We start from the raw sequence: 23,033 nt of genomic DNA on the forward strand, positions 1-23,033 counted from the left end.
CACTGTACCCGTCTATGGCGGGCAGTGAGGACGCGGCCATAGAAAGAAGGGCCTTTTTTGCCCAAAACAGGGACAACGCCTCTGGGGGTCGGAGTCAGGACCTTGGCGCAGAAAGGAATTTAGGCGCTTCAGACTACCCCGGGCTCAGGTCTGAGGGGGGATTTTTCTCTGGAGGCTCGGCAGGGCAGAGTTAAGGTCGGGTTCAGCGGCACCAATTACCCCCCCACCCCCGCTTTCTGAACAGGCAAGGGAGAGCAATTTCTGTATGCCCCCGAGACAGGGAGACAAGGGGGACGGCTATCGCGCTGAGCGGGTAAGCGACAGAGTGTTTGACTATTACCATGGGGACATTGACAGAAGAGCGCAGCGGTTTCAGCCGGCAGTTGGCAGCGAGTCGTGTGGCCAATGGAGTAGTGGGGATAGCACGTGAAGGGGCACCACTCCAGCAGCAACTGGGGGGTGAGGCTTCTGGCCCGAGGGTTGTGAGCCCAGATACCGTGCAGACGCTGGAGGTAGGCCCGCCGCCTCCTCAACATTCGTGCCAACCATCGTAACATCGCCAGACACAGGGGTGGCTGGGAATGTCAACCGTGGGGTGCCGGAAACTCACAATGTTTTATTTTCAGTTTCGCAGAGTCAGGTTCTGGTGCCTCAAGGACAGGGAGCATGGCAGGAGGAGCTGGGAACGGCAGCTGATGTGTTCTCGGCAAGCATAGCGGATCACTCACACTCACTAGGGGCAATGTCTGAAGTGTCTGATGAGCGTCCAGGGGTCGGCCCGGGAGCGGGCGCCGGCAGGGAGGTTGAAACCACTGGGGAGAGAGGTTAGAGCATTCCTTCTGTTACACACAAAAACCGTGATGTTAGAATCCCGGTGTCCACAACGAGTGAAGAATCCTCTGGGTCGGGGCACAGGCCCGCAAGCTGATTAAACTATTACAGATGCAGCTAATAGGAAAGCGAACCACCAGGCCCCTGCAGGCTTTAGGTCCCGATATAGTTGCGCAAGCTGGAGATTCCAGGAGAGAAGAGAACGAGGCGTTGCTATACGGCCTTAGGCCAAGTGTCAGGGATAAAATTAAAAGAGCAATTTACTGTCACGGGCACTAGGAGTCTTTACCCAGGGATCACCAGATGGTAGGCTTACCAGAGCAATGTAGATGGTAATAGGGTACTCTGGTAGCTGGGTGATCACGGAACATGAAATGATGGCCGATGAGATGCTCAGGAAAGTCTATGACTAGCAACACTGGTAATAATGAGGTAATGATACACAAGGAACTGTATGGACAAGGACACGTGAAGGTAGTCAGTGGTCTGCGATAGCAAGTTGTACCACTGCTATAGTGAGGAGGAATGTCCAACAGAAACAAGGAGGTGATGAGAGTCAGCGGTCTGCGGGTAGCAAGTTGTACCGCTGTCTGAGTGAAGGAATGGAATCCAAGTGGAGGTATCCAGGTAGTCAGTGGTCTGCGGTAGCAAGTTGTACCACTGCTATGTGAGGAGGTGCACGGGGGAAGACTGCAACACAGGATATACACAGGCACCTTATACACGATCCACAGTAATATGCACAATATAGGTATATATATATGTAAATGACTGATCAGGTCTGCAATCTAGAAAGTCTCTTGAAGTAGTCCAGCACAATGATAACACAGTCAATGATGGCAATAGACTCAGCGGATAGCAGACTCCAGAGAGAACCAAACACAGTCCAGCAAGATATGCAATACACAGCACAGTCAATGAGAAGTATGCATACCGTGGTTCAGCAGTAGCAGTCAGATGGGATTGCAGCGGTACCTGAGCGGCTGGAGGCCGACTGGATAGGAAGTCCCTGGATAGAAGAAGCAGCGGTCTAGCAGGTGCAGCGCACAGGTGAGTAGACCGACAGGGACACGAATCCACAGGAGTCAGCAACACGTGGAACTGGACTCATAGGAAACCCAGGAGAATGGAGATGATCCAGCAGAGGGTAGTAGAAGAGATACAAATCCAATGCTGACAGGAGGGTAGAGGCCAGTGGAACACGTGAAGGCGTGGAGAGTGGATCAGCAGGAGAAGGACGATAGCGCTGACCACAGCGGCAGGACTCAGCGGCACACGGAGGTAACCAGTAGCAACCACAGGAACCAACAGCGATGGGAAACAGGAGTGCAGCGCAGGGCAGGAGCTGTAGATCACGAAGTGTAGCAGATGGTAATGAAAAGCGGCAGTCTCGAGGAAGTCACAGCAAAGATGAGATGAGAGTGTAGTGCACGGAGGCAGCGGATAGTAATCAGCTGGCAGTCACGATGTTGAACACAGGCGAGTTGCAAGCAGGAGACTGTAGTGCACAGAGGCAGCGGATAGTAGTCAGCTGGCAGTCACGATGTTGAACACAGGCGAGTTGCAAGCAGGAGACTGTAGTGCACAGAGGCAGCGGATAGTAGTCAGCTGGCAGTCACGATGTTGAACACAGGCGAGTTGCAAGCAGGAGACTGTAGTGCACAGAGGCAGCGGATAGAAATCAGCAAACAGACTTGATGAGAAGCAGGTGAGTGAGGTAAAAGCTGGAGTGCACGGAGGCAGCGGATAGCAATGAGCAAACAGTCACATAGATATAAAATAACGTTGAAGTGGTGTAGAAGACTGTAGTGCACGGAGGCAGCGGATAGGAATCAGCAAACAGTCATGATGATAAAGTAGATGGTAGAAGTGGTATGGAACCACAGTAGTAGAAGTGGTTTGGAAACCACAGGAATCAGCAGCACTGAATACACAAGTAATACAGGAACACCTTCAGAGACTCATGAGGAATGAGACTCCAAGATCAGGCAACGTGGTAGTGACCACAGGTGCTTAATATAGGGAGGTTGCCTGATCTGCCAATTAAGTTAAAGGGGTATACACTGAAGTATAGAAAAGGGCTGCGCATGCGCAGACCCTCAGGATGGTGGACGGCCACGGTTCCTAAATGTCCGGGAAGAGGCACTCACGGTCCGGTGAGTGACAGTACCCCCCCTTTTAAAGGTGGGCACAGAACGCCTGGAACCGGGCTTGTCCGGATTTTTGGAGTAAAACTTCTTCAAAAGGGCAGGAGCATTAAGATCTTCAGCTTTGATCCAAGAGCGCTCCTCAGGACCAAAGCCCTTCCAATGAACGAGGAAGTGGAGGACTCCTCGCGAAATTTTTGCATCTAGTACCTCGGTAATCTCAAAATCCTCCTCCTGATGGACTTGAACTGGCTGCGGAGCTGAGGGAGGAGTTGAAAAACGGTTGATAATAAGAGGTTTGAGCAAAGATACATGGAAGGCATTAGAAATCCGAAGACTCTTAGGAAGAAGAAGTTTCACACATACTGGATTGATAACTTGAATGATCCTATATGGACCAATAAAACGAGGGGCGAATTTCATGGATGGAACCTTCAAACGAATATTTTTTGTGGATAACCAGACACGATCTCCAATTTTTAGTGGTGGAATAGCCCGCCTCTTCTTATCAGCGAAAGATTTATATTTGACAGATGTCTTCTTCAAACAGGTTCTAACCTGAGACCAGATATTTTTAAAGGTCTGACAAACAGTCTCCACCGCAGGAACTTGGGTGGGCGGGAGGGCAGGAAATTCCGGAAAAGACGGATGGTGACCGTAGACCACAAAGAATGGAGTTTTGGATGATGACTCATGGTACATGTTGTTATGGGCGAACTCAGCCCAAGGGAGTAACTCTACCCAGTTGTCTTGATTGGCTGATGAAAATATCCTTATAAAAGTCTCAAGATCTTGATTGACACGTTCGGTTTGTCCATTGGATTGTGGATGGTAAGAAGATGAGAGTGCTAATCGTATGCCCAAGGTTTTACAAAGGGCTCGCCAGAATCTGGACACGAATTGTACTCCTCTATCAGACACAATCTCAGATGGACATCCATGGATACGGAAGATCTCTTTAATGAAATGTTCAGCCAGGATAGACGAGGAAGGCAAACCAGACAGAGGGATGAAATGAGCCATCTTCGAAAATCTGTCCACTACGACCCAAATAGTGTTATGGTTCTTACTAGGTGGTAAGTCAGTAACGAAATCCATACTAATATGGGTCCATGGTTTGGACGGAATGGGTAGTGGTCGCAGCAACCCTGCTGGGGTTCTGCGGGAGGATTTGAATTGCGAACATAATTCACAGGAAGCAATGAACTCTTTGACGTCTCTCCTCATTGAAGGCCACCAGTAACTTCGAGAGAGGATCTCAAAAGTCTTGTGTTCACCGGCGTGTCCAGAAAAACGAGAGGCATGGAACCACGAAAGGATTTTCCTCCTTAGAGTAGGAGGCACGAGGGTCTTCCCAAATGGTAGCGTTTTGGTGGATGAAGCAGCCAGTGAGATACATTTGGGGTCTAGAATGGTATGGTTGGAAACCTCTTCTATATCAGAGGACGTAGCAAAGGCTCTAGATAAGGCATCAGCTTTTTTGTTCTTGGCAGCTGGTTTGAAGGTAATTATTAATTCAAAACGGGAAAAGAAAAGAGACCATCTTGCTTGACGAGGGTTCAAGCATTGGGCAGACTGGAGATATGACAAGTTCTTATGATCCGTGAAGATCGTCACCGGATGGCGAGCTCCCTCCAACAAGTATCTCCATTCCTCTAATGCGGCTTTGATAGCCAGTAATTCCTTGTCTCCGATGGTATAATTCTTCTCTGCGGGTAGGAGACCCCGAGAATAGAAGGCACAAGGGTGGAATTTTTGCTGTTCCGAGCGTTGGGAGAGAATAGCTCCTAAGCCCACATTAGAGGCATCTACTTCTAGGAAAAAAGGGAGTGTCACATCAGGCTGACGAAGGATTGGAGCCGAAGAGAAGGACTCTTTTAATGTTTGAAAGGCTTGAATAGCCTCAGTAGACCATTGCTTAGGATTAGCCCCTTTACGAGTCAGGGCCACAATAGGAGATGCAATGGAAGAAAAGTCTTGAATGAAGCGTCTATAGTAATTGGCAAAACCTAAAAAACGCTGGATGGCACGAAGAGTAGTTGGCTGGGGCCAATGTAGTACAGCATTTACTTTGTCAGGATCCATCTTCAGACCAACTCCGGAAACAATATACCCCAAGAATGGAATCTGGGGTAATTCGAATGAACATTTTTCTAATTTACAGAACAATGAATTTTTCCGTAGCCTGGAGAGGACTTCTGCCACATGTTGGTGGTGAGAAGGCAGGTCCTGTGAAAAAATCAATATGTCGTCCAGGTAGACGACGACACATACATATAATAAGTCCCGAAAAATCTCATTGATGAAGCCCTGAAAAACAGCGGGGGCATTACATAGCCCGAAAGGCATTACCAGATATTCGTAATGCCCGTCTCTGGTGTTAAACGCCGTCTTCCATTCGTCACCGGAACGGATTCTGATTAAATTGTAAGCACCACGAAGATCCAACTTAGTAAAAATACGGGCTCCCTTAATGCGGTCAAATAGCTCAGTGATCAACGGAATGGGATACCGGTTCTTGATAGTAATGGCATTGAGTCCACGACAATCTATACAAGGGCGTAATGATCCATCCTTCTTTTTGACAAAGAAGAACCCAGCTCCAGCGGGCGAGGTGGAAGGTCGAATGAACCCACGCTGGAGGTTCTCCCGTATATATTCAGATGTAGCTTGAGTTTCAGGTAACGAGAGTGGATAGACCCGGCCTCTGGGAGGAGTCTTGCCAGGAAGAAGATCAATCGGACAATCCCAAGAACGATGAGGAGGAAGACGTTCAGACTGAGCTTTATCAAAAACATCGGTAAATGAAGCATATTGAGGAGGGAGTCCCGGTGAAATAGCTGAAATGGAAGCTTGCTGTACCTTGAGAGGAATGACTTGGGAAAGGCAATGATGGTGACATTCAGGCCCCCAAGACGTGACTTGAGGGGTGCGCCAGTCAATCTGGGGAGAGTGACACTGAAGCCATGGAAGGCCTAGGACAATCGGACTTGTCGTAACAGGAAGAATTAAAAACGATATCTCTTCATGATGCAGAGCACCAATCTGAAGGGTTACTGGAGACGTACTCTGGGTGATGAGACCGTTGATGAGACGTGATCCATCGATAGCCGTCACAGTAATGGGAGTTTTTAAGGTAATCATTGGTAGAGACCATTGATTAACTAACGATTTGGAAATAAAATTTCCTGCTGCTCCGGAATCAATCAATGCCTGTGACTCAAAGGTCTTGGTAGCAAAGGAAATAGTCACATCAAAAGCGCAGACTTTAGATTTCATAGACGATGGAGAGGACTCCAGGGACCCTAACTTCACCTCTCCAGAACTAGTTAGGGCCTGGCATTTCCCGATCTCTTAGGGCAGGAGCTGAGGACATGAGTGGAATCAGCACAATAGATACAGAGTCTATTCTTGACTCTTCGTTTCCTCTCCTCAGAAGATAACTTGGAACGTCCAATCTCCATGGGAATCACAGCGGGTGACACTGGACGAAATTGAGGGTTAGAGTGAAAAGGTGCTTTAGCAGAAGTCGTTTTCTCAGCCTCTCTTTCACGAAATCTCATATCAACACGATGGCATAGAGAGATCAAATCTTCAAGTGACGAAGGAAGCTCTTGGGTAGTCAGTGCATCTTTAATTTTATCAGAAAGCCCCTGCCAGAAGGCGGCAACTAGGGCTTCAGTGTTCCACTGAAGTTCAGAGGCTAAGATCCTAAATTGAATGACGTACTGGCCTACAGTATGAGATCCTTGTCGCAGACGGAGGATGCTGGAAGCAGCGGAGGTCACACGACCTGGTTCATCGAACACACTTCGGAATGTAGAAATGAATTTGGCGCTATCTTGTAATATTGGATCGTTCCTCTCCCACAGAGGGGAGGCCCAAGCCAGGGCTTGTCCTGAAAACAAAGAGATAAGATAGGCCACTCTGGAACGATGGGTAGAAAAATTTTGAGGTTGGAGCTCAAAATGGACTGAACATTGGTTAAGGAAACCCCTACAAGTTTTGGGGTCTCCATCGTACTTTGACGGAGTAGGCAGGTGAAGCGTGGAAGCTATAGACACCTGGGATGGCAATGGGGAAACGGAGGAAAGCACAGGAGCTTCAGTAGTAGCTGTCACAGTCTGTCCAGATGTTCCTTGGGAGGTTAATGACTGATAACACTGAAGTAACAGCTGTTGGCGGGCATCCTGTTGCTCCACACGGCTAACCAGATGTTGCAGCATCTCTTTGGCGGTAGGTTCCACATCTGGGTCTGTCATGGCCTGATCTTACTGTCACGGGCACTAGGAGTCTTTACCCAGGGATCACCAGATGGTAGGCTTACCAGAGCAATGTAGATGGTAATAGGGTACTCTGGTAGCTGGGTGATCACGGAACATGAAATGATGGCCGATGAGATGCTCAGGAAAGTCTATGACTAGCAACACTGGTAATAATGAGGTAATGATACACAAGGAACTGTATGGACAAGGACACGTGAAGGTAGTCAGTGGTCTGCGATAGCAAGTTGTACCACTGCTATAGTGAGGAGGAATGTCCAACAGAAACAAGGAGGTGATGAGAGTCAGCGGTCTGCGGGTAGCAAGTTGTACCGCTGTCTGAGTGAAGGAATGGAATCCAAGTGGAGGTATCCAGGTAGTCAGTGGTCTGCGGTAGCAAGTTGTACCACTGCTATGTGAGGAGGTGCACGGGGGAAGACTGCAACACAGGATATACACAGGCACCTTATACACGATCCACAGTAATATGCACAATATAGGTATATATATATGTAAATGACTGATCAGGTCTGCAATCTAGAAAGTCTCTTGAAGTAGTCCAGCACAATGATAACACAGTCAATGATGGCAATAGACTCAGCGGATAGCAGACTCCAGAGAGAACCAAACACAGTCCAGCAAGATATGCAATACACAGCACAGTCAATGAGAAGTATGCATACCGTGGTTCAGCAGTAGCAGTCAGATGGGATTGCAGCGGTACCTGAGCGGCTGGAGGCCGACTGGATAGGAAGTCCCTGGATAGAAGAAGCAGCGGTCTAGCAGGTGCAGCGCACAGGTGAGTAGACCGACAGGGACACGAATCCACAGGAGTCAGCAACACGTGGAACTGGACTCATAGGAAACCCAGGAGAATGGAGATGATCCAGCAGAGGGTAGTAGAAGAGATACAAATCCAATGCTGACAGGAGGGTAGAGGCCAGTGGAACACGTGAAGGCGTGGAGAGTGGATCAGCAGGAGAAGGACGATAGCGCTGACCACAGCGGCAGGACTCAGCGGCACACGGAGGTAACCAGTAGCAACCACAGGAACCAACAGCGATGGGAAACAGGAGTGCAGCGCAGGGCAGGAGCTGTAGATCACGAAGTGTAGCAGATGGTAATGAAAAGCGGCAGTCTCGAGGAAGTCACAGCAAAGATGAGATGAGAGTGTAGTGCACGGAGGCAGCGGATAGTAATCAGCTGGCAGTCACGATGTTGAACACAGGCGAGTTGCAAGCAGGAGACTGTAGTGCACAGAGGCAGCGGATAGTAGTCAGCTGGCAGTCACGATGTTGAACACAGGCGAGTTGCAAGCAGGAGACTGTAGTGCACAGAGGCAGCGGATAGTAGTCAGCTGGCAGTCACGATGTTGAACACAGGCGAGTTGCAAGCAGGAGACTGTAGTGCACAGAGGCAGCGGATAGAAATCAGCAAACAGACTTGATGAGAAGCAGGTGAGTGAGGTAAAAGCTGGAGTGCACGGAGGCAGCGGATAGCAATGAGCAAACAGTCACATAGATATAAAATAACGTTGAAGTGGTGTAGAAGACTGTAGTGCACGGAGGCAGCGGATAGGAATCAGCAAACAGTCATGATGATAAAGTAGATGGTAGAAGTGGTATGGAACCACAGTAGTAGAAGTGGTTTGGAAACCACAGGAATCAGCAGCACTGAATACACAAGTAATACAGGAACACCTTCAGAGACTCATGAGGAATGAGACTCCAAGATCAGGCAACGTGGTAGTGACCACAGGTGCTTAATATAGGGAGGTTGCCTGATCTGCCAATTAAGTTAAAGGGGTATACACTGAAGTATAGAAAAGGGCTGCGCATGCGCAGACCCTCAGGATGGTGGACGGCCACGGTTCCTAAATGTCCGGGAAGAGGCACTCACGGTCCGGTGAGTGACATTTACGTTGACATGTTCACCTTGACAGACGAAGGAAAGAAAGGTTTAGAGGCGGCGGTGGATAGGAACGGAGTGGGGGAGGAGAAGTATAAAACATTCCCCAGATGGGTAAAGGGGTTTTGTGTTTTTGCCACAATCTACGAGGACTATAGGCCGGAGGAACAGGTAGAAGTCTGGAAATACACCTGATTTCAGATGTTTACTTGAAGAATGGGCCAGTGATTTGGAGGGCGTATGATGAAATGTTCAGGAAAAAGATGACTGGTGGGGAGAGGTTACCCCTCGGTTTCAAAGATATTGATACATGGATGGACCTCATGAGGCCCAGTAGTCAGTGGCATGTGGTGACCCAAGCGCGGTGATTTCCTGGGGCGGGGAGGGCGCAGCAACACCTCCCTGGCAAAGGAAAGTGTTTTGCTTTTAACGCAGGGAGGTGTCAGAGGGGGTCGGCCTGCAGATTCTGGCACTCCTGTTCTACCTGTAACAGATTCCACCCCTCCACAGAATGTGGTAAAGCCAGACATGGTGGGGAGAGGATGCGGAATTGCGCAGGCAGCTCCAGGTCAAGGCCAAATCCCCAATAAGGCTTGATGAACTAGACAAGTGGCTTAAACTTTATGGTGACAACGATGCTGCAGCCACGATTAGGGAAGGTTTTCATCTTGGTTTCAGAATCCCTGTATTAAAAAAATTAGATTTGCCATGGCCCCAGAATCTTAAATCAGCCCTTACATTCCCAGAAGTTTTAGACGAAAAGATAGCCAAAGAAGTTTGGCTGGGGCGGATGTTAGGGCCTTTTACAAATATACCTATCCCCAACTTAGTAGTGTCCCCGGTAGGTGTAGTGCCCAAGAAGGCAGAGGGTAAGTTTAGACTTATTCAGCACCCTTCTTATTCTTTAGGCGATTCAGTGAATGACGCCATAGACCCGGCGGTTAGTACTGTTCAATACCAGTCATCTGAGGACACTCTTTCCCTAGTGCAGGAGTGTGGTGAGGGGGCCCTGATGGCAAAAATTGACATAGAGTCAGCTTTTCGCCTGTTGCCGCTCCACCCTGAATCATTCCAGTTTATGGGCTTTAGACACAGCAGCGGTTTCTTTGTGGACCGCTGCCTACCCATGGGCTGCTCGATATCATGTGCCTTGTTCGAGAAGTTTAGCAGCTTTCTCCACTGGTGCATTCAGGCTGGAACCGGACACAGGGGGATAGCTCACTACTTAGATGATTTTTTGATCATAGGTCCAGATAATTCCTGCGCATGCTTAGACGTGTTACAATCAGCACAGGCCCTATTTATGGTGATGGGGGTGCCCATTGCCCACGATAAAACAGAAGGCCCCACACAGTGTTTATCATTTCTTGAAAATTGAAATTGACTCGGTAGCAGGTTGTTGTAGGCCCCCGGAGGATAAGTTGAAGAAATTAGAGGAGGCGATTGGTTCCATGTTGGTTTCCCCTTATATCTCATTAAAGAAAGTTCAGTCGCTCCTGGGGCTTTTTAACTTCGCGTGCAGGGTGATTCCAATGGGTAGGGTTTTCTGTCGTAAGCTTCAAAGAGCCATAGCGGGAAAGAGTAGGCCCCATGCGGCGGTACGTCTGTTGCAAGAAATAAAAGATGATCTTCTAATATGGCAGAGGTTTTCGAAGGAATTTAACGGTAAAAGGATATGGCCCACCCCTCCGGTAAACAATTCCACACTGGACCTTTACACTGATGCTTTGGGGGCGCAGGGTTTTGGAGCTTATCTGGGTGGACAGTGGTGTGCGTAGGCGTGGCCAGAGTCATGGCGTAGAAGTGGTTGGTTAAAGAACACGGTCGTGTTGGAGCTAGTCCCTATTATCCTATTATTGTTGCCATTGAGCTGTGGGCTGTTGCCTTACGGGGCAAGCATGTGGTTGTTTGGTGTGATAACCTAGAGGTAGTCCAGTCCATAAATAAACAGAGCGCGTCCTCCCCGCAGGCTATAGCTCTGCTGCGTCACCTGATACTTTGCTGCCTAGAGCACGAAATAACATTCAATGCACGTCATGTCCCCGGGATTAAAAACGAAATAGCGGATGCCTTATCTCATTTTCAGTGGAGGAGATTTCGTGAGCTGGCCCCTCAGGCCAATAGTATAGGCATTCCCTGTCACTCTTGTATTTGGCAGATCATCACGCCGGCATAAGAGGTCTGGCGGAACGCGGCCTAGCACAATCTACGTTTCGGGTGTATCGAGCAGCGTGGCTGCAGTGGATCCAGTTCAGCAGCACCAAGGACCAGTCAGAGGCGGGTCAGCGGGATGCGGTAATGGAATTCATGTGGTTGAGGTATAATGAGGGCGCTTCTAAGGCTAGTATGTCATCTGCCCTGGCAGGTATTTTGTTTATGTCATGGCTGAATGGTGTGGTAGATGTCACTAAGGGTTTTTTGATATCTAAAGCGCTTAAAGGTTGGCCGGAAGCGAGGCCGATCACAACAAACACGCGGCACCTGATCACTATCCAGACATTATCTCAACTTATGCGGCCCCTGGCGGACGTAGCAAGGGATGGGTATGAGGTCCTGCTTTTTTGTACTGCTTTTTGCCTGGCATTTTTTGGGGCTTTCAGGGTTTCCGAGTTGGTTGGGCAAGCGAAGGCTCATGTCCCCGCAGTGTTGCTTACTGAAAACGTGGTCATATGTGAGGATCATCTAAGCTGCAAAATAACCAGTTCTAAAACGGATCAGGGAGGAAATGGTTGCTGGTTACAGATGCAGGCCCAAAATGATAAAGAGATATGTCCGGTAAAATTAACCACCCATTTTATTCAAATCAGGCCCGTTAATCCAGTTTTTCTAGTACACAAAAATGGGGCGCAGCTAACAAGATATCAATTTAACGCGGTTCTGAAGCAGGCAGTTAAATTGCTAGGATTAAACCCTTATGTTTACAGTTCTCATTCTTATAGAATTGGAGCAGCCACCTTCACGGCTTTGGCGGGGTCATCAGTGGAGGCTATAAAATCACTTGGTAGATGGAAATCTGCGGCCTACCAAGGTTACATTAGGTCTATTGTTTAAAGTGTGACCAATTGTATTGTGAATATGTTATTATTGGCTTGTGGTTGTTTTTCTTTTGTCTTTTCATTTCTCCGTTTGGCTGTTTCTCAGTATTGTTTTGTCACTGTCAAGTACATCTAGACCTATTTTTACATTACCTTGTGTTTGTTCCTTCTACTCCCATCCCGGTTTCTCAAGGCTTATCTGCTCGTCGCGTTGAGCGAGGGTGCGAAGGGATTTCTCCTGTTTTTTTTCTCCGGAGGCCTGATTAGTGGTGTGCCTCTGGGGTTTGATCGGGTTTTACCTTCGTGTGAGTAACTTACCCTTACCCAAATCCATTTCTTCCCCGTTTTCCTTTTCCTTTTGCCAGCTATGCTCCATGCTCGTCTGATGGGCTGCCTTTGTCAATCCCGATGTGCACCGTGGTGCTGTGTGTGATGGTCATGTAAATATTGCAGTACTTAACACTTATCTCTTTTTTAGATGCTGTGGTAACTGCGAGAAATATTTGGATCATCGGACACTCTTACATATTCTGGGCAGCTAACCAGACGGGGGTTCAGACGAGGTTTACCAGTGTGGGGGATAGCTGGGTTTATTGGTTAGGTAAACGGGGTTTGGTTTGGAGCAATCTATTGCCTTGGTTAAGGATGCTGATAGAGCGGTGGGGAGCCCCCGATGTTCTAGTTTTACACCTAGGAGGGAACGATTTAGGTAAAGGTAAATCCCTAGACCTAATTATTCAAATGAGAGAGGACTTGCATTATATTAACACTACATGGCCGAAAATCATACTTGGCTGGTCCGCTATGATCCCAAGGCTGTCTTGGAGATCTACAATACCGTTAAAAAATATCCTTATTATGGTGCAGAAGCTTAATAGTGCACTTCGGAAGGTAATTAAGTCCCTCGGTGGATTTGTGTTGGATCACCCAGTGATAACAGCAGACAGGGTGAGTCTCTATAGGAGAGACGGTGTGCACCTCTGGGACGAGGGGTTGCTTATTTTTATGGAGAGCATTTGGTTGGAGTTGAGGAGAGTGCTCGGTTTGGATGGTGGCGGGCTGCTTTGCCCCTAGGGCAGCAGCATGGGAGGAAGGCACGGCAATCAGCGGCTGATATATACGGCTCTATCATGATTGGCCGCAGGTATCTGTCCCCTTACAAGGCAATCGATAACTCTTGTCCCTTCCGTGGGGAGGGGCCTCGTCCGGCTCAATGAGGGAGGGGGAGTGAGTAGTGAGGTGAGTGCAGTTTACTCTGACGCCAGGTTAGGGCCGGCCAAGCAGTGGGGTTATGAGAGAAGTGGGTGGACTTAAGGCTATATTGCCATGTCCACGCTTGGTTGGGTATCGCTGGAGCTGATCCGCAGTGCTCTTTCTCCGCCACCAGGTTTAATTAGGTTATAATAAAATACGTCAGTTTGCCACTTTACTCAGGTCTCCGTGTCTTTATTCTTATATAAGTTGGTTATCTTATTCAAGGTATGGTGAAGGTGATGAAGGGCATACACAGTGAACTATTTAATCTATAAGTTGCTTGCTTAATTATTATGTAGACCTAGGGCATTCTGGTATGTTGTAGTCTTTTGGACACTGCACAATATTGTCGATCAGTTTCCCTTGCTCTTGTTGCTTTGGTAAAATGTAGTAGTTTTGAGAAGTTCTTATTTCATGTAACAGATATATTTATTTAATTTAAGGCTTGCATAAATATTATAAAATAGATGAGATATTAAAAGTGATTTATAAAGCTGCAAGAACATTGACCCATAGTGCATACATATCTGTGCAAATGCATCTATTTGACAACCATTTATAAACATATTGTAAGTGAATTTCCCCTTTCTACTTTTGAGAAGTGCCGCATTGCCTATTTGTAGGATTGCAGGCCAAGGTTGGAATGCACATGTTAAAAACAAACAAAATTCTTCAAAGGGCAACCCTGGGATTCTTGAGGAGATTATATGTGTTTGGATACTGGGGGAACTACATTTCCTGGCATCTCCAGGTGCAAAGACTGATTGGTGGAATATTACCCCAGGGAGCAGCTTTTGCTCTCTCTGTTGGGACCAGCGAGACAGAATAAATGCCTTGTAGGAGTAGAGGTCTGGGCAGTCAAAAATATCCAGTAACATTAACCGACATCAAAAGCCAAGCAAGCCTGTGTTCTGAGAGGAAGACTTTGGATCTCAGTGGATGTCAATAAGAGACCATAAAATGTGTCAAGTGCGTTCCAAGAGGAAGGCTCTGGAACTCTCGAGCAATCAGAGGACTCACAGAATCCAGAAATATAATGCTACATGCCAGGGTAGTGAATAAAGATGATACTTACATTTACTACATAGAGTGTAACAACAACAGTTACTGGGGGATGAGGTAAACTGCTAGGGAGACTTATAAGCAGTAGTAGCTACATATTACCACGGGAGAGACTGTGTAAAAAATGGATTGCTTGCATACTGCATCAAGTACATACAATTCAGACATACCAAGTTACCACCAGTAAAGTGCACCATGAAAAGAACAGCTGCACTGTCATAGACTGCCTGTATTACTGGATAGGGAAATTATGCTACTAAAGGTCAGTGTGAGTGTGAGATAAGAGATATTGTAAGCAATTATATTGTGAGGAGTATTATATGCAATTGCAGTTGCACAGTGCCAGTAATCACCAACTGCTAGGAGACAGGAACTAGCACCGTGCCTGTAATCCCTAACTGTTAATAGTCAGGAAATTGCTCTGTGCCAGTAATTGCCAATTGCCTGGAGCCTGGAACTAGCAAAGTGGCAGTAGCATCAACTTCTTGGAACCAGAATCCAGCACAGAGGCATTAGTCACCAACATCCTGGGGCCAGGAGCTAGCACTATACCTGTATTCACCATCTGCTTGGAGCCAGGTACCAGCACAGTGCCTGTACCCACCAACTGCCCAGTGCCTGGAACTACCCCAGTGCCTGTAATCACCAACAACCCAAAGTCAGGAACTAGTGCTGTACCAGTTATCATCAACAACGTGGAACTACGAAATAGCAAAAGTAAATCCATGAAAATGTAACAGCAACTACAACTACAATTGTTAACCCCACGCCTCTTAGATTGTAAGCTCATTGGGGCAGGGCTATCTTTATCTTCTGTTAATTGTATGAAATTTGTTTGCCTCATGATCCCCTCAAGGTACAATGCCAGTTGATTATACTTAGAATCATTTCCACAGATTGCATTCAATCACATTTCAAACCCTATTCACTCCTTCATTTTACCATACACCATGACCTGACCTGACCTGCCCAGCCTCTGCCACCTGAAATTGCTACATTTTGCCCCCTCGCAGTTGACACCATCTTTACACTTTCCCTGCTGATTTTGTACCACACTCTCCATAGGAAATGGCACATTACAGCCTGATATTCTCACTCTCTCCAGTTAGTTTGACTTTGCATTATAATTCTAAAGAGGTAAAAGAGGAAATAAAGAAAGAAGGGCAATACAGGGTTTCCTTACTTTCCAGGGGAGTTCTATTAATAAAGACACGTTGTCATGTTAGGAGAAATAGAGATATTGAATTATAATAGGTCTTCCTCGTAGAAGTCAGTTACAATAGAAAAGAACTTTGTAGTACATATCTATACTCTTAAATGAAATGGCTGGTGGTAAATCAGCAGATTATTATACACCAGTAACATCCCTTATCACCTTACATTTTCTTCTGAGCTGCTGCCAAAAGTAAGTGCACTTTATCAATAGTCCAGCATACCTGCTGTTACAATGTTGAATCTCTTAGTGGAATTGGATATATTATGCTAGACAAAACCTTCTTTATATCACATTATAAGCAGTATCTACAGACAAAAGTTGACATTGCTATTCGCTACTGCAGCAATTGAAGACTCAGTGATGATCAATTGAATAGAGTCCTGATAAATACAGGAAAAAAAATGAAAAATGTATTAACGTGCATGTGAAATTTGATCCTTGGACATGTACACTTCAAATTTAAATACAACTTACATGCCATCATACGATTTTAAATTAGGGGTAAAATAGGTCATGCACCAATCCATCAAAGCACTCCAAGATGCGCCAAACCAGGTCCGGATCTACACGGTCTACACCAATTTTTATAATACTGCACCCCATTCGCTGCATGCATTCAACCCATCGAAAAATGGGATGGCCAAACGAAAATTGGACTGTTGGTATATATGTGACACATGGATCACAGAAACTGAAAAAAAACACTCACAACCCAGTGTAATATACCAAGAGAGTGAATTAGCATTTAGTTCATCTGTAGTCTCTTCAGCTATACTTTCACCAATGGCTGTTATTACAGTACCTGGTAATACATTGATTATACATTGATTATAATATTTCTTTATAATAATTATTTCTTATATTAGTATGAAAATATATAACTTTATACTCATCTGCAAATATGGATAAAAACGTATAATAATGATATTTATGCCATTCCATTTTTAGTTTACTGGCCATCTGGCTCTTCCAGCATTTGATGAGTAATATGTTCATTTGAAATCAATGTCTGTGGCATTCTATGACATATTCACCATGATGCACTGCAGAATGTAACTATTCCAAAAGTCCACTTACCAATGACATTGACAGTGACATTCAAACTCCTTTGCGATTTTATCTTTCTCCCAGAATACATTAACCAGTATAAGCATGAATATTTCCCAGTAGTCTCTTGGGTAGACTTAGGTATTGTATATGTGGATATAATTCCATCTGTTGTCATTACATGTCCATCCTTGAAATACCGGATTTCTTTCGCATTATTAGGAGGGGAACAGAGGACCGTTATAGCCTCCCCCTTTATGTACACGGGAAATTCAGGCTTTAAGGAAATGGATGGTGCAGGTGGGATTTCTGTAAGGAATTAAAAGTGACAATATAATATAAACATGACAGAATTACAAATAATGTTTAAGATTTAAATTTGAGTAAGCTAAACTATTATACGTGTTGTGTAAAAGTAATTCATAAAAGTAATTCAGACAAACACAATTCAAATATGAAATAGTGTTAAAAACGCAGCTGAAGGACAGAAAAAACACAAAGGGGCTACCTTAATAATTACTCACGATTATGGTGAGTGTAGATGGGGCTCCAGCCACATTTGCCCATAGATGGCTTCAGCTGAGCTGGATTAGCAGACTGCGTGGACCAAAAGGTTCCTATTGGTCAGCACGGTTACACCACTCCTAGCTTGCACTCATAGAACTGGCTATACCTGAAGCTGCATGTTCAGCCTCTGGATGTGGTTAGCACAGTCACAACCCAAGAAGCAGTAATAATGGGGCCTGAGATTTCACTCTGCTGCCTTGCTCATTGTATAAAAAAAATGTTTGAAAATATGTAATTAATTATGCTTAGTACTTTGTTTGGTCTTACTCTCCCATAACTATTTTGCATACATAATAGTAGATGAGTAGAATTAAATAAATAAAGTAACCTCCACAAGTAAATCAATAAATTCATTAAATCCTTCTCTAAAAATTAGTAAATCAAATATGTAATGCTTTCTATCCATTATTTATTATTTATTATTTAATAATAAATTATTTAGGCTATATTAAGAGAAAAACTTGCTAAGGCCATACAGCTCTACCTACAAAACTCAGAAAAGCCCTATCTCCTGGTGTTCTTGCTAGAGATAGTGTTTCTCTTTGCAAGCCTACCTCCAGCAAAGAGAGGCAGTGGAGGATCCCCCCCCAGCATCACACTTTGATTTTTTTTTTAACCACAATCGAGGCAGCCGAGTACCATCCTCTGCTTGCTTCTCAGCTGCCAGGTCCAATAAAAGTGAAGGAGGGGGCGGAACAACCAATCAGAATGGGGCGGGATGGTTCTATGCTAAATGCCCTGCCCCTCTTAAAAAAATGTCTAGGTCCACCCCTGAACCAAAGTCATGCCTGCACAGATGCACCAAGACTGGCTCACTGGGCAGCTGAGTATCACTCATGTTCCGGAAATATTTTCTTGGTACATCATAGTGATAGGAGGTTTTTTCTTTATTACTGTGATAAGCGGTGGCAGAAAACCAGCCCTGTGGTCACTTATTCGTAAACAGTTTGGAGAGTTTGAGAAGAAAGATGTATCAAAAAGACTTCTAGTTTATTGGAGATGAGAGATTGAGTGCAGTGACATGATAGCATCTTTCAACTGTATCAATTATCTTTTTGACTATGAGATCAATAATCATACACAAAACTGAAAAAAATAGACATCAGCTCATAACACTACAAGGGACAACTGGTTTACCTAAGTCCTCTTTTTGATTTCCATTTGTACAGACATTTTGAGCAACATTTACAATTTTGCCAACCATAAAAGATTGTCCATTCTGTAAAATGCAAAAAATGCACTTGAAAGTCCTACTACCTACTATCACTATTCTACCATCCCCTTAATTAATGACAGACTTTCCTTTTTTTCTCCTAGAATTAAACCCTATTCACTCCTTCATTTTACCATACACCGTAACAAACATAAGAAATTGTGCCTGGTTGGTGCAAAAGGTGTCCCTAGGACATGTAAAGATCTTGCACTTACGAGCACACATTCAGCAAGGAGAGTCCTGACCTGCCCAGCCTCTGCCATCTGAAATAGCTACATTTTGCCCCCTCGCAGTTGACACCATCTTTACACTTTCCCTGCTGATATTGTACCATACTCTCCATAGGAAATGGCACATTACAGCCTGATATTCTCAGTCTTTCCGGTTAGTTTGACTTTGCATTATAATTCTAAAGGGGTAAAAGAGGAAATAAAGAAAAACAAGACAGTGTCTCCTTACTTTCCAGGGGAGTTTTATTAATAAAGACACGTTGTCATGTTAGGAGAAATAGAGATGTTGAATTATAGCAGGTCTTCCTCATAGAAGTCAGTTGCAATAGAAAAGAACCACCTGTACCTGAATTTGTAAGTACATATCTATACTCTTAAATGAAATGGCTGGTGGTAAATCAGCAGATTATTATACACCAGTAACATCACTTGTCACCTTACATTTTCTTCTGAGCTGCTGCCAAAAGTCAGTGCACTTTATCAGTAGTCCAGCATAACTACAGTTACAAATGTTAAATCCCTTAGTGGAATTGGCAAGAGTGCAATGTTTAAATTAGACAATGTTATACTTTAGCAAGTTGCCATTAGCTAATAAAGCGTATCATGCAAATTAGAGATGAGCGGGCTCGGATATCTGAAATCCGAGCCCACCCGAACGTTGCCGATCCGAGCCGGATTCGAGACAGATCCGGGTATTCCCGCCAATTGCAAAACTGAAACCGAGTCTCTGAGTCATAATCCCGCTGTCGGATCTCGCGATACTCGGATCCTATAAATTCCCCGCTAGTCGCCGCCATCTTCACTCGGGCATTGATCAGGGTAGAGGGAGGTTGTGTTAGGTGGTTCTCTGTCCTGCTATATCTCGTGCTGTGCTGTGCTGTGCTGTTCAGTTCTGTGCTGTGCTGTGTTGTGCTGTTCAGTTCTGTGCTGTGCTGTGCTGTGTTCTGCTCAGTCCAGTGGTGCTGTGTCCTGTGCTCTGTCCTTCTGAGTTCAGTGGTGCTGCTGGGTCCTGTGCTGTGTCCTGTTCAGTCCAGTGGTGCTGTGTCCTGTGCTCTGTCCTTTTGAGTTCAGTGGTGCTGCTGGGTCCTGTGCTGTGTCCTATTCAGTCCAGTGGTGCTGTGTCCTGTGCTCTGTCCTTCTAAGGGCATTGTTATTTCCCCATTATTCCCAAATTATAAAAAAATTCAAAAAAAGTTATAAAAAAAAATACAAAAAAAGTAATTATAAAAAAAAAAAAAGAAATATCCCAAAACAATCCTGCAGTATAAGTCCATTGGTACTGCTATATTACAAAGTTCACTGATTCTGCAGTATAAGTCCAGTGGTACTGCTATATTACAAAGTTCACTGATTCAGCAGTATAAGTCCAGTGGTACTGCTATATTACAAAGTTCACTGATTCAGCAGTATAAGTCCAGTGGTACTGCTATATTATAAAGTTCACTGATTCAGCAGTATAAGTCCAGTGGTACTGCTATATTATAAAGTTCACTGATTCAGCAGTATAAGTCAAGTGGTACTGATATATTACAAAGTTCACTGATTCAGCAGTATAAGTCCAGTGGTACTGCTATTACAAAGTTCACTGATTCAGCAGTATAAGTCAAGTGGTACTGCTATATTACAAAGTTCACTGATTCAGCAGTATAAGCCCAGTGGTACTGATATATTACAAAGTTCACTGATTCAGCAGTATAAGTCCAGTGGTACTGCTATTACAAAGTTCACTGATTCAGCAGTATAAGTCCAGTGGTACTGCTATATTACAAAGTTCACTGATTCAGCAGTATAAGTCCAGTGGTACTGCTATATTACAAAGTTCACAGATTCAGCAGTATAAGTCCAGTGGTACTGCTATTACAAAGTTCACTAATTCAGCAGTATAAGTCCAGTGGTACTGCTTTATTACAAAGTTCACAGATTCAGCAGTATAAATCCAGTGGTACTGCTATTACAAAGTTCACTGATTCAGCAGTATAAGTCCAGTGGTACTCTCCTGTGCCGCATATAATTTTTAAAGGCTTTGCCGAGTGTGTGTGGCTTAGTGGTACGCTCTCTTGTGCTACATATAATGGAAAACAAAAATTTGGAGGATAAAGTAGGGAAAGATCAAGACCCACTTCCTCCTAATGCTGAAGCTGCTGCCACTAGTCATGACATAGACAATGAAATGCCATCAACGTCGTCTGGCAAGCCCGATGCCCAATCTCCTAGTACAGGGCATGTAAAATCCAAAAAGCCCAAGTTCTCAAAAAGTAGCAAAAAGAGAAACTTAAAATCATCTGAGGAGAAACGTAAAGTTGGCAATATGCCATTTACGACACATAGTGGCAAGGAACGGCTTAGGCCCTGGCCCGTGTTCATGACTAGTGGTCCAGCTTCACCCAAGGATCTAAGCCCTCCTCCTCCCCCCCCTACAAAAAATTTAAGAGAGTTATGCTGTCAGCAACAACAACAAAACAGCAAAGAACTCTGCCTTCTAAACAGATGACATCACAAATCCCCAAGGCGAGTCCAAGGGTGTTGGTGGTTGTGAAGCCTGACCTTCCCATCACTGTACGGGAAGAGGTGACTCCATCCAGCATTTGCAGCACGCCCTCTGCATATGCTGGAAGGATCACCCACAGTCCAGTTAAAGATTTGGCTAATGAAGGTGTGAATGTTGTACACCGGGAGGAGGATATTGATGTAGCTGGCGCTGAGGAGGATGTTGATGATTATGATGCAGACAGATACCAAATTGCCTTTCTCAATTTCTATTTATATTCTAGATTATATAACGGCTGAATAGTTTTCTATTTTACTCCTAGTGGAGAGAGGATCTGATGCAGACTGACTTTGTCCATTTCTTTGTATATTTGAATTTCTAGTTCTACAGTCTATGCAGGCTGCTTTTTTTATATTCAACTACAAGTGTAGGGCGGGGCATAGATAGCCACCAAAGTAACGTGGTCCATTTAATTTCACTTTCTAGCTCCACAGTCTGTGCAGCCTGCTTTTTTTTATCTTTAAAGTATTTACAAGCCTTGCAATCTAAATTAACTAGAGGTAGTGACGTGCTAGAACTCCACCCTCTATATGCTGCAGAGGATGGAGGAGCATCAAAAGGCTATTCAAGCCTACACAGCCACCTACGACATAGGAAAAGGAGTGGGGATGCGCCTGAGTCAAGCGCACTGGAGAATGATTTCCGTGTTGTGAAAGGCTCTGCAGCCATTTGAACTTGCCACACGAGAAGTCAGTTCCGACACTGCCAGCTTGAGTCAGGTGATTCCCCTGATCAGGCTTTTGCAGAAGCAGCTGGAGAAAGTGAGGGAGAAGCTGGTACACCATTGCGATTCCACCAAGCATGTAGCTCTTGTGGATGAAGCCCTTCGTACGCTTTGCCAGGATCCGAGGGTGGTCAGTCTTTTAAAGTCAGAGGAATACATTCTGCCCACCGTTCTCGATCCTCGGTTTAAAGCGTATGTTGTGTCTCTGTTTCCGGTGGACACAAGTCTAATGCGGTGCAAAGACCTGCTGGTCAGGAGATTGTCCTCTGAAGAGGACCGTGACATGCCACCAGCTCCACCTTCATTTTCATCACTGTTTGTGCAGTTCCAAAAAAGAGGAACTGCCATTTCTATTGCTACCTTCTTTATTTCTGTATTTCCTGTGTCCTGTGGTCTGTTCTGCTAAGGGCATTGTTATTTCCAAGTTATCCAAAAGTAAAAAAAAAATTATTTATTTTTAGAAAAAAAATTATAAAAAATTAATTAAAAAAATAAAAATAAAAAATGTTCCAAAATTAATTGGAAAAAAATATTACAAAATTTGAAAAAATCTAGCTTGTACTGTTATTTAAAAGTCTAACAACGATCATTCACTGTTGCTGTACCCAAAAATAATAGGTACTGCTATTAAAGTACAGTCCAGTGGTACTCTCCTGTGCCGCAGATAATTTGTAAAAGCTTTGCCAAGTGTGTGTAGTTATGTATCACAGGTTTTAAGAAGAGGCACAACACTGACAACCTGTTAGAGAAACTGAGGGAAATAATCTCTCTGTGGCTCACCCCACTTAGACTCTCCTGGGGATTCGAATAACTGCCATTTCTATTACTACCTTCTTTCTTTCTCTATTTAAAAGAAACTAAATAACTGCCATTTCTAGTACTACCTTCTTTCTTTCTCTATTTAAAAAAAAAAAAATAACTGCCATTTCTAGTACTACCTTCTTTCTTTCTATATTTAAAACAAAAAAAAACCTGTCATTTCTATTACT

At 44.9% G+C, this 23,033-nt stretch overlaps 1 protein-coding gene across 1 annotated transcript in view; it reads right to left on the reverse strand.

The window, feature by feature from the left end:
- The window catches only part of LOC142158314 (immunoglobulin superfamily member 1-like), an 88,715-nt gene that overhangs the window by 37,560 nt on the left and 28,122 nt on the right, over positions 1–23,033 (reverse strand). Inside the window, exon 7 of the mRNA XM_075212185.1 lies at positions 16,793–17,071. Coding sequence (XP_075068286.1) covers positions 16,793–17,071 — 279 coding nt within the window. The remainder of the gene's footprint in view (positions 1–16,792; positions 17,072–23,033) is intronic.

The sequence above is a fragment of the Mixophyes fleayi genome, chromosome 1 (assembly GCF_038048845.1).
Source record: "Mixophyes fleayi isolate aMixFle1 chromosome 1, aMixFle1.hap1, whole genome shotgun sequence".
Classification (NCBI taxonomy): Eukaryota; Metazoa; Chordata; class Amphibia; order Anura; family Limnodynastidae; genus Mixophyes; species Mixophyes fleayi.